Source organism: Pan paniscus, chromosome 2 (assembly GCF_029289425.2).
Source record: "Pan paniscus chromosome 2, NHGRI_mPanPan1-v2.0_pri, whole genome shotgun sequence".
NCBI lineage: Eukaryota > Metazoa > Chordata > Mammalia > Primates > Hominidae > Pan > Pan paniscus.
Genome location: NC_085926.1, coordinates 109,111,952 through 109,124,989, shown reverse-complemented (window position 1 = coordinate 109,124,989; position 13,038 = coordinate 109,111,952). Strand labels below are relative to the sequence as shown.

Here is a 13,038-nt window from a genome sequence, read left to right as displayed (position 1 = left end):
CAATTCTATTACATACAGTTTGAGTAATTAGAAATGCTGAATGTTAAGGAATATTCATAAACCTATAATCACCAAAAGCAAAATGTAAGAATCCTATTATGCGAGATGTAGAGATACAGGAATAAAGCAAATACAGTATAGTATTTAATTAAATAAGACATGGCATTTAAGTACCATGTAGTACCAAGTCACCATATAAAACAGTCTTTAAAGAGATATTTAATCTAAAAGGAAATATCTTCTAAGATATATCAGGTCAATTACAGTGACTAGATTCCCTATGTTACAATTAATTAATATATTGGGGGCATGTAGAGATGTGACACAGGCTTTCCATGACTACATACTTAAAACTGAAGTAAATTAGCTAGGGCCTCAAATGTACTAAAACATGAATTTTCATCCATTCCATGTACCCAAAAGTCTTTTAGCATATGTGCAACACAACTAGTTGAATGAGCAATTATCCATATCTACCAGCAATATAAATATATACTTCCAAACTACTAAGTCCAATAACTATCATTCATTCAACCATCACTCTGTTTAGCTCCTAATAAGTGCCAGGCATGGCACTTAGAAATAATACACTGTTTTGGCCCAGCGCGGGGGCTCACGCCTGTAATCCCAGCACTTTGGGAATCTGAGGCGGGAGGATCATGAGGTCAGGAGATTGAGACCATCCTGGCTAACACGGTGAAACCCCATCTCTACTAAAAAATACAAAAAAAAAAAAATTAGCCAGGCGTGATGGCAGGTGCCTGTAGTCCCAGCCACTCGGGAGGCTGAGGCAGGAGAATGGCACGAACCCGGGAGGCGGAGCTTGCAGTGAGCCTAGTTCGCGCCACTGCACTCCAGCCTGGGCGACAGAGTGAGACTCCGTCTCAGAAAAAAAAAAAAAAGAAATAATACACTGTTTTAGGTGTTTGGTATACACAGACTTTATATACATAAAATTTATATTCTAATAGTAATAGGGAAGATGACATTTAAAAATACTTAACTAAAACTCCTTATGAGGGCCAAGAAGAAAAAGAGTAGGATGCTGAGAGAATATAAAAAGAAGGGCCTAATTTAAGTTGGGGATGGGGCTGGAGGTGATAAAAGGCTTCCCCAGTGAAATGCTAGTTATGTATGATGCAGAGACTCTCTAGCTTTCTGTGAGCTACATAGAAAACTAAGTTAGCAGCACATGATCTGATGAGAAACTAGAGAGAGAGACCAGATCAGTCTTTACCTCTGCCAGGGAAGGCTGTCCTACTGGAAAGCAAAATTTACAAAATAGTGGTAAAAAATTGAACTTTTAATAAGGTACAATTATCTCAGAAATTAAAAAAAAAAAAAATTAACAAATATTTTTGTAACTTAAAAGTGGTACTAAAAAATGTTGCTGAAAGAACAGTCCAGATACCTGTGAGTTTAGGCATAAAAGTATCCCAAGAGGATATCTCTAAATATTGAGGTATAAATTTGTACTATAAGACAATATTTAAGTTTGTTTACATGTCTTATAGGTCTCCAATTTACAAAAGGAAAAATGTCATGACTATTCTAAGAACATTTTAGGAGTAAGCCAACAAATCAATACCATATTATAAACACTTACATTAGAAGAAATATATCTAAGATTTCATTCAAGCAAACAAAAAAAAAACAAATTGAAAATATCAGTCATTATTAGACACTGGAAAGGTAAACATATATGGATATGCAAAATACATTAACTTCCAATTGGGATCTGAATTTTATGAGAAAAAGAAAAAAGTTAACACTCTGTAAAAGCAAGGTAGGAAAAGGAAAAAGAAAAATTTTAACAGGATTCTCCAGAGAATTGAGAAAAGATGGTATTAGCATTTAAGAATGCAATGGTAGTAACATTTTTTAAACTATAGCTTTTCAAGTTAACCCTATAAAGGTTGAAAAAGATCCTGGGAATTAGCTTCAAAAACGATTACACCAAGTGTAATGAATATGTGTAGTTTAAAACTCCATGCATGTCATATCAAAAAGCAAGTAAGTAGCAACAACAAAGAATAGAACTCCCTCAAAAACACCTAGATTTATAATTTGCACATGGATAGAAGTAAAAGCAGAACCTACTTTTTCTAATGTTCCTAATTTTCATTATCTTTGCTATAAGCTATCTGTAGCCATCACCTTTTTTACTACCTGAAATTTTTAAATGGTATAAAAATCACAAAGAATGTATTAAACACTAAGAAACTTTTCAAACGAATTAATATGCATATAGGAAAGACAAAGAAAATAAGGCCACATGCACTGGCTCACGCCTGTAATCCCAGCACTTTGGGAGACCAAGGCGGGAGGATCACAAGGTCAGGAGATGGAGACCATCCTGGCCAACATGGTGAAACCCCATCTGTACTAAAAATACAAAAATTAGCAGGGCGTGGTGGTGCACGCTTGTAATCCCAGCTACTTGGGAGGCTGAGGCAGGAGAATCACTTGAACCCGGAAGGCGGAAGTTGCAGTGAGCAGAGATCGCGCCACTACACTCCAGCCTGGCGGCAGAGCAAGATTCCATCTTAAAAACAACAACAACAAGGAAACAAGATGGTGAGCATTGGTGAAACTGAATAACAGCTCAATTAATTAGAATGTATAAGTTGTTTGCCCTTTAGCATTGTACATTTTGAGGGACAAGTTGCCATAACTCCCTAAGTCCAGCCTACTTTTAAGATCTTAAAAGGAAATGGTTATATAATTTTAAGTTGGAGAGCAACTTTAAAGTCATCTGTCCATCTTTACAAAAGTGATTAAAAATGTTTTGGTTAAATGAAATTTCCATGAAAACAAACAAAATTAAAAGAAAAACAAAAATAAACAAGGAAAAGCTATTAAATATTCAAACTAAAAATAGTTTGATAAACATGCTGACAAATATTTAAAAAGTAAATGTTACCATTTACTTACACTGTATGTCTAATATGAAAGAGTATCGGATGTCCTTTTCCAAGGCTGGGTGTTTTACAACACAAGTAATTCGCCTTCCTCTAGCAAATCTGGTTGGAAATAGCTTGTACTGGCTGATAATCGTTGCTGTTTCATTTGGAAAAGAAGTTGTAGTGGATTCCATTTCACCAAGATCACCTTCCCAGTCAATATGTGCAACGGGTTTTCCAGTGGCTGCGATGCAAATGGCTGCTACTGTTTCATTTCCTCCATCAATTAAAGAATCTGGCCCTTTTATCAGGCTCACAGTGGGTTCAACTGTTTAAATATTTTTTTAATAATTAGTTACATTCAAACAAGAATATGTTTATATCTTTCCAAGTCACATCTAAACATATTTCACAAGCTTAAGGACAACTGCATATAAAATCTACACACACTTTTTAGGTAATGCCATCGTCAATTACATTCTTGGAAAAACAAAAGATCATAAACTAGGACAAATGAGACCAAGAATTCATACCACCACTACAAAGATGGCTCTACCTGATAAAGATATACATTCCTTTAGGGAACGATGAATTCCTTCCAACTTAATATATACAAAAAATTTCTGTGAATGAGATCACAATTCCCTTTATGAGATTAAAGGTATTACTTCTCTGGAAGATAAGTTTTATATATGTATAAAATCTATCTATCTATCTATCTATATATATATAGCTTCATTTTACAGCAAAAAAATTTTTAAGCAAATACTTTTAAAAATAAGTTATGATTATGACTTACTGTTAAAATGTTAAGAAATAAAAAAAGCTCCTCTGAGCATACCTATTGGAGATGAAATGTTTTTCTTGGCCCAGTAAGTGACTCAATAATTTCATTTAAAACACTGCCTTTTGAACTTTCAACCTTTAACTACTCATATACCCAAAAGAACCAATTAGGGCTGCTGAATGTGTTCAATTACTTTTATTTACAAAATATACTTTAAGCTCATCCTAACATGCACCATCACTAATAGTTAAGTTTACTGGAATGTACATACCACCTATTTTCTTCCAATATAAGAAAGTTCCTCAGCAGGGTAAAGTAACAATGTTAGAACCTCTCAATCTACTCTGCCCCCAATATCTCTTAGCTATCTTTTCACATTTTCCAGCAATTGTTAGGTGCTTCTGTGTAAATTCCTCAGTACTGACTTCATAAATTTTGTGTTCAGTCTTTAGTTTACTGTGTGCATTGAGTTTTTATTTCAATGATTTTTTTTTTTTCATTTCCAGGACTCCAAGTTGGTTCTTTTAATACCATCTGTTCTTGATGGTATTGAAAGAACCAATTTTTGTTTCAGATTTTACTTTGAAACCTATTTTTATTTCACATTTTACTCTGATGGATATGATTATTTTCCTTATGTAGTTCCTTTCATAAGATGCATTACTGTAAAATAACAAATGAAAAAGTACATGCAACACACGCAATGAACAATTTTACAGCAAACGTCCATATAACCACCACACATCTTAACAAACATTATTACTGGAACCTCACAAGTCCCTCATATTCCTCTACTACATCTTAAAAACCTGCCTACCTCAATGTGAAACTATTATATTGACTTTGGAGATCAATGGTTTATTTTTCATTATAGTTCTACAACCAACACATGCAAATCTAAACAACACAGTTTAGCCTGTTTCTGAACTTTCCAAGAATGGAATTGGACCACACGTATTTTTGTACTTTTTCTTTGACTCAACTTTGTGTTCTGGAGATTCATTCATATTGGAACATTTAGCTTTAGCTTATTGCTTTGGAATTCATTTTTTTACTTTTTTATTTTTAGATCATTTGGATTTACATACAATTGTATATATTATTAGTTTTAATTGCTTTATAGTTTATTAATGGACAATGGAGTTCCTGTTTCATCTGAACAATTTTACAAGAAACATTTCCATTCATGTATCTTAGCATATTTGTGCACAAGTATATCCCTAGAATTGCTACTACTTATTTTCAACTTTATCAGATAATTTCAAAAACCTTTCCACAGTACCAATTTACTCCCAATCTTAGAGCTCCTGCTGGTCCATATACTCACCAGCTGATATTGTCACCCAGCTGATATTATCACAGACTTCTCAATGTTTGCAATCTGATAGGTATGTAATGGTATACCACTGAGATTTTATTTTTAATATCTCAGATTATGAATAAGGTTGAAGATCTTTTCATATGTTTATGAGTCATTTGGAACCTTTCTTCTGCAAAATGCCTATCATAGCCAGGTGTCTATTTTTTTCTTACTGGTGAGTAAAAGTTCCACATAAATTTGGGAAAATAGTCATTTGTGATTATATGTGGTGCAAATACTACATTCCTTAAATTTGGTTCTGCTACTACCACTCCATTGAAACTCTAATGTCATCAAAGACCCCTAATCTAAAACTCAACACTTTTATGTCTAGTCTCTTTAACTTTGTAGAATTTGATACTTCAGCACAGCTCTTCCCAATCAGTTGAAAAGAATTAAATCCTAATGTGTTAAAGTATTTGTTGTAAGTAATGAATTAATTCCTAGGCTATGGATTTAGAATGATACTAGCTAAGTGCTTTCTTAGGAGAAACTAAAAAATAGTCAAAACATTTTCTGTAGGGCTTACTTCTTACTGTGGAAATGGCTGCTAGAATAACATTTTCTTAAAAACTTTCATATCTTTTCTTGATATGATATTACTCTGCCTGAGTTCTTCTTATAACGCTGAGAGCTCTTCCTATTTTTTCTAACCCCTTCCTTTAAATAAATAATCAGCCCTGGGCCTGCAATTACTTTTGTATCTCACTTAAAAACTTGTATCTGATAAACACTACTACCCAGATGATTCTGAACTTTCCCCAATTTTAATACAAGGCTTGATGCTTCAGCTTCTAACTACCTACACCTGGTTATTTCCACCTACAGATCCTCAAACTCAATAAACCTAACAACAAAATTATTTTATCCTCCCAATCACCAACACCTGTTTTTCATTCAGATGTGCCCATTTAACTAGCGGTAACAGAATTTAATCACAAACTTTCAAAAGCTATTACTGTTCAAACTTTTCTTACTTCTTATATCAAATCAGTTATAAAATTCTGCTAATTATTCCTCTGTAATAGTTCTTGTCTTCATTCATGTGGCAGAAATTACAAAATTAATTGCAAGTCTTCATGGCCTCATGGCTGAGACATTATGATTTAAGGACCTCTTCATTTCAATTGATCAAAAACACCAGACCCATCTTCCTAATCACAAGTGTCATCACAGTACTCTCTAAATCAGGTCAGCCGTGAGTTAGGCATTCCTCTATGTGATGTGATCAAAGCAGTGTTTCTCAAACTTTACTGTGTATATAAGTCACTGGGGAATCTTGCTAAAATGCAGACTATCATTCAATAAGCCTAAGAGGGATCTGAAATTCTGTATTTCTAACAAGTTCCCAAGTGATGCCAATGCTGCTGGTCCAAGAACTACATTTTAAACAGCAAGGGGCTGAGAATAGAAGACAGGTGAGAGGCAGCACAACTAGTGAATACAAATATGAATTTCCAGTAATATAGAGCTCAAATTCCCTATCCTAGCATTTAAGTTACTTTAACGTGGTCCTACTCTATAATTCTAAACTTTAATTCTTGTACTTCATATAAATCCTTTGAACAATCAATAAATTACTTATTCAGTGTTCCACTAATGCAGGGCTCTCAACAGGGGGTGATTCCCCACTAACTCCTGCTCCTCTCTTGAGGACACTTGGCAGTGTCTGGAGACATTATGAGTTTAACAACTGAGGAATGCTATTGGCATTTACTGGCATAGTGTTTAGAGGCCACGGATGCTGTCTACAATGAATAGTACAGCTCACTACAACAAAGAATTCTGCCCCCAAATTTCAACAATACTGGGGTTAAGAAAACTTTCCCTTAATGTATAGTGGTCCCGTAGTGTTCTGCGGTGGGGTGAGGGTTGGTTCCAGTGTCCCTGAGTATACTCAAATCCGTGCATACTTAAGTCCTGCAGTTAGCCCTATGGAACCTGTGTACAGGAAAAGTTGGCCCTTCATATATGCAGGTTTCACATCCTACAAATACTCTATTCTCTATTTGCAGTTAGTTGAAAAAAAAATCCATGTATAAAGGGACCCACACAGCTCTAACCCATGATGTTCAAGAGTGAACTGCATATCATTTTCTGTTTTCCCTGCCTTGGTTCACATACTATCACAATCCTAGAATACCATTTTCATATTCTTTCATTTTTGCCTACCCAAAACCTACTCACACCACTGAGGACTGACTCAACTATTTCTCCTACGAAATATTTCTTGACTACCAAGTTCACTAATCCATTCCTATATCCTACTCAAATAACACTGTATGACTGCGATATACTGGAAACTCTTACTGGCTTTAGGGACATAAAATTAAAATTTTAAATGCACAGTTACTCTCCACTATATGTTTATAGTGGAGAAAACATAATAGTGTGGTAACTGCTACAATAAAGATATGTTCAACATAACAATGACAGCCAAAAAAGTATCAGATTTGGGGAAACGGGTCAAGAATGGCTACTAAAAGGATGTGATTTGATGAATAATAGTTACACGGAAGAAAGAAAGGCCAGAAAAAAAGGCAATCCAGGCAGAAAGAGAAACACCCATAAAAGCATAGGTTAAAAGAACTGCAAATAGTTTATGATGATGATAAGACTTGGGTTTTTGAAAAAAGAGAAGCAAGGAGAATAGATGAAGTGAGAAAAGTAGGTGTGGACAACATAACGACTAATCTTGTAACAAACAGCCTGGATTTTAAGCCAATAAGTATTGTATTAATTGAGAGGGAACTACTAAACTTTAAAGCAAAATAAAAAGCGATTTTATCCCCATGAGCTTGCTCTTTCATATGCAAAGTACTTGTTATTTATTTATTTATTTATTTATTTTGAGACACAGTCTCATTCTGTTGCCCAGGCTGGAGTGCAGTGGTATAATCTCGGCTCACTGCAACTTCCGCCTCCAGGTACAGGTGATTCTCAAGACCCAGCCACCCGAGTAGCTGGGATTACAGGCATGCACTACCATGCCTGGCTAATTTTTGTATTTTTAGTAGAGATGGGGTTTTGCCATGCTGGCCAGGCTGGTCTTGTACTCCTGGCCTCAAGTGATCCATCTGCCTCAGCCTCCCAAAGTGCTGGGATTACAGGAGTGAGCCATACAGTACTTTGTGTTACCTTTTTTACTGATGTCCTCCATGTGAGTTTTCAGATATTCATGCCTTGCCTTCTAATCAGAAAATTTCTCAAAAACATCAATCTCTTAAATGTAAGTTATATTTCCCCATAGCTCTTAGGGCAGTGTCTTAAATATACTAAGCCTCAAATATCTAATTAAAAGAATATCTCTCAACATGAAAAAATATATAATAAATTTGGACAAAATTGCTGTCCTATACTTCAGAGACATTACTAATATTATGTCCTTAAACATTAGGAGCTATTAACTTGTTTGGTTCTCCAGGAAGCAGACACTGTGATGTGAGAAGTATAAAAGGTTTGCCAGGGAGTGATAACTGGGAGAAAAGGGAGAAGGAAGAATGAATTGAGTAAGGGGAGCTATCAGTACCCTGACAAAGTCTCCATTCAGGCCAATGGTCATATTCCATGAAAGGAGTCCACTTTGGGTAAAACTCTTCACACCACTATCTTGTTCAATCACTGGCCCCAAGAAGAGCTTACCCCTGGCTACCACTGCCTCACTTAGTCACTGGCCTGAGGTCACTCACAAAAAGAATAGCCCTGAAAACTGAAGTAATCTTAAAGGACCTAACAGCTGGAAGCTGTCAGTTACCCACACTGCTAGTAGCTGTTTGAGTAAGAATCTAGGCAGCAGATCTTCATGTGAGCAGCCACCAGTTGCTATTGCTCCTCAATCTTCATTTCTATCATTTCAAAAGTACTTATCAGCATTTCCAAATTGGTTTACATTTCACTGCAAGTAGCTTAAAGTTAACGAGCTTTTTCAACATTTTACCATAAACTTTAACAGGTATCATAGGAAATAGTGGAATATCACTATTATGAGCAAAAGCACCATATTCAGATAGCTATGCAAATCTAAAATAGCAGGAATAAAATGTGATATGAAATAGTAAAACATGAGGTGTCAATGGCTCCTAGATGCAAAACTCAATTTTTTAAAAATAAAAAAATTTAAGATGGTAATTTGATTAAAGGCTGAAAATTTGAGGGGAGGTAATGAAAATAAAGATGTCACAGAAACTCAGAACTTAGTATATAATTAAAACTCACCACTATCTTTCATAAAGAAACTAGATAAAACTACGTAGCATTACATAGATAAGTAGGTATATATAGACAAGATTTTATTTACAGGGAACCTAGAATCATAAATTTTAAGAAGGATCTTGAAAAATCGTATTTGAATTATTTTACTTTAAACCTAAAGTTAAATCAAATTTCAACCATTTTAATTTCTTAAAAATATTTTTATTATAATCTTCACCACTATCACCAAAATACATAATTCAAGCATACCTACCTAACACAGTTACAGTTGTAGAGGACTGGGCATTTCCAAGCGGGAATGTAACAGCTTTGCAGATGTATTTTCCAGAATCAGAGAATCCTATGTTATGCAGAGTAATTGTTGCATCATTAAGTGAGTAATTTTTAAACAAGACTCTTCCCTGATATTCTCCTTGAACAGAGAATCCATACTGGGGATGGTGAACTGCAACAGTCTGTGAACTTTTGCCATGTATCTTCTCCCATGAAATCTGCGTTATGGTTTCATTTACTTCAATTAAACACTTTAATGAAACATTCTTTCCCCATACTGCTGTGACATGTGGCTCCACAATAATTGGTCCAGCTAAGGCACCTATAGAGGAAAAAAAAGTACTACAATTTTTAAAATAGAAAAAAGTGGTCAACACTCTCCTCCCTTCCTGACCCCCTGTGTAACTATCTCTAGCTACACACACACACACACACGCACACACACACACACATGCACTCACATGCACCACACACAAAACGTACAACTGAGTAACAAAAAGAAATGAGCTAGGTGTTTTCTGGGCTTGATATGAGATCCAAATGTGACTGTCAAATAAATTAACAATACACCAATATGTGTTGCAGTGAAAAAAGCACTAGATTAGGACCAAGTTGACTTGGAAGTACAATCCTTCCTCAATCAAGCCTTCACAGGAGTTCCCAGCTCCGGCTGACACTTTGACTGCAGCCTTGTGAGAAAGACTGAGGTAGAAGATTCAGTTACGTCATGCCTGGATTCCTGGCACACAGAAACTGAGAGATAATAAATGGATTTTGTTTTAAAGCCATTATGTTTTGGGGTAAATTTTTTACATGGCAACAGATAACTTATGCATGTAGGATCTCCCAAACCAAATATAATACTGAAGTATCTTCTTTTGGAGGGTCCCTATGTCAAGTATCTCTACTGAAAAGTCATTAAAGACAGATCAATTGCCAGAAAATGTTAATGAAGAAATGCTTATATAAATGTAAAATAATTTTGTTTTTCCATTTCAGGGTTAAGAAAAAAATTTCACAAGCAAAAGTTAAAATGACATCAAACTTCTTCAATATAATACGTATTTCCTTCCTAAAAGCAATAGAGCAAAACTTACAATGTTTTGAGGGATATAAAACTAACATTCATGACTACTATAGTCAAGCACGATGCTGCTCATTGACAAGTATATCAGAATATGTATAACAAGTCCTTGGAGGTCTACAACTCACATATGTTCTCTAATAAAATAAATGAACAAATACACAAACCAAGAAGTAAACCAAAATAAGCACTCAAAAATGGAAATCGTATAAACAATACCTTTAAAAGTTACATCTAATTAATATTTTAAAATGAATACAGAAATGCAGAAGGGCATCACCACATAATCAAGAAAAATGCATTTAAACATGTTCAAACACATCCAAATATGTTAAAAAAAACTTTATGCAATATTTTTTCCCTGAATCTTTTTTAGAGGAATAAACAAAAACAAAAAAGTAAATTAGAAGGCAAATTTTATCACCTAAGAGATGACTGAGGATATCACAATAAGGGACTGACAATTCACACTGACTACACTTAACAGCTACGAATTTAAGTTTCAGTTTTTTAACCATTGCTTCAAAAAAGTATCAGGCCCTGAAAATTTACTATCATGTTCTATAATCCTAGAGTACAGATAATTACTAAGCTTTTAAAATTACTCCAAGATATATGAAATGTGAAAGTATTCTAACGTATTTTAGCAACCTATCACAAGCTTGGTACTTTATAAACAAATAAAAAAGTAGTCTCATGAATATTAATAAAAAATTTCATTTATTATGAAATAATAGCTCTGTATTTAAGAAAACTACACAGCCAAGTAGGACTATTCTAAGAACAAAAGGATATTTTTAGACTGCTCATCACATTAAAAGCTCACATGACTTTCTTATTCGATGTTAAAAAGGTATTTAATAAAACTTAACATTTACTATCTGATTTAAAAAGAAAATCTAAGAAAAGGATTCTTAATAAAGTAAATTCTTCTCAAATCAGTGGCCATTATCAACACTAAACAGAAAGAGGCATGGGTATTAAAAAAAGATCAAGACAAGATGGTGCACTATCATTGTTCAACTGAGGCTGGAAATTCAATCCAGTGTAATATGAAAAAGGAAAGGATAAATATTAGGAAGGAACAGAAATAATTATTATTTGAAAAATCTATTACCTGAAAAATCCAAGAAGATGAAATGAAGGGCTATTAGAACCAATAATGTAGTTGCTTATAAACATATGCAAAATGTATATGAACTATATAATCAGTATGTTACAAAGGGTGATATCTTTACAGATTTATTGCAGAAAAGGGTTTAATTTGTAAACATTAATATTTAAAACACTCATGAATAAAACTGTAAAAAACTTATAAACCTGACTTGAAAAAATAGAAGCTATGCCATATTCCTAGGTAGGAAAACTTATTTACATGCCAATTCTCCCCACATTAATACACAAATGCAATGCAATTATAGTGAAAACCCTGATAAAATTTTTTTAAAAACAGGGTAGAAATAACTGCCAAAAATATTTCAAAAAAACCAACAGACTACTGAAGAGGGAAAATATTAAAGCAAAAATAATAAAAATTTGGTATTAGGAACATAAAATAATTGAAAGTACATAAACAGACCTATATATAATAGGATGTGCTATACAACAAAGCTAATATTTTGTTTGAGTGGGAAAATAATATATTAGTCAAGAAATGCTGAAAGAGCATGAGCAAAATACTTGGAAAAATACAGATCCCTCTTTTATACTAAACACCGAAAGAAAAAGAAAAAAAAACCCTAGATGGACTGAAGACCTAAAAGTAAAAAATTATTGCCTGTACATATGTGTATAGACAAAACTTTCTGTATATTTTGTCAAATAACACTAATTACCCTAGAAAGGTAAATGTAACATTACTGAGGACCAAAGAAAGAATTTCTAGTTTTTATTTTATCCCCTTCAAATGGAGGTAAAACCACAACAACAACAAAGGGAGTAAGAGAAGTTTTACGGAGTGAATGTTTGTGTCCTCCCTAAAATTCATTCTGAAGCTCTGACCTCAATGGTAGTATCTGGTAGGCCTCTGCATGATTATTAGGTTTAAATAAAGTCATACAGGTGGGCTCCCCATGATTGGACTGGTGTCCTTAAAACAAAGAAAGGAGAGCTCACTCCCTCACTTTTTCTAGGCCATGTGAGGAAACAGTGAGAAAGTGATTGTCTACAATCCAGGAAGAAGATCCTCATCAAGAACTGGATCTGCTGGCACATGGATCTTGGACTTCCCAACCTCCCCAAATGTGAGAAATAAATGTCTGCTGTTTAAGCTGCCCAGTTTACGGTATTTTGTTATAGCAGCCTGCAATGGTTTGGATGTTTTGTCCCCTACAAATTTCATGTTGAAATGTGACCTCCCATATTGGAGGTGGACCTAATGAGAGGTATTTGGGTCATGGGAGTGGAGCCCTCATTAATA

General features: G+C 34.4%; 1 protein-coding gene across 4 annotated transcripts in view; it reads right to left on the bottom strand.

Annotated features, from left to right (window-relative positions):
- Positions 1-13,038, bottom strand: part of NECTIN3 (nectin cell adhesion molecule 3) — a 130,792-nt gene that overhangs the window by 80,830 nt on the left and 36,924 nt on the right. For all 4 annotated transcript variants that reach the window (XM_034957065.3, XM_057301855.2, XM_024928162.4 and 1 more), the window contains exons 2-3: positions 9,516-9,857; positions 2,935-3,231 (exon numbers count right to left, since the gene is read on the bottom strand). In XM_034957065.3, the coding sequence (XP_034812956.2) occupies positions 2,935-3,231; positions 9,516-9,857 (639 nt within the window). The remainder of the gene's footprint in view (positions 1-2,934; positions 3,232-9,515; positions 9,858-13,038) is intronic.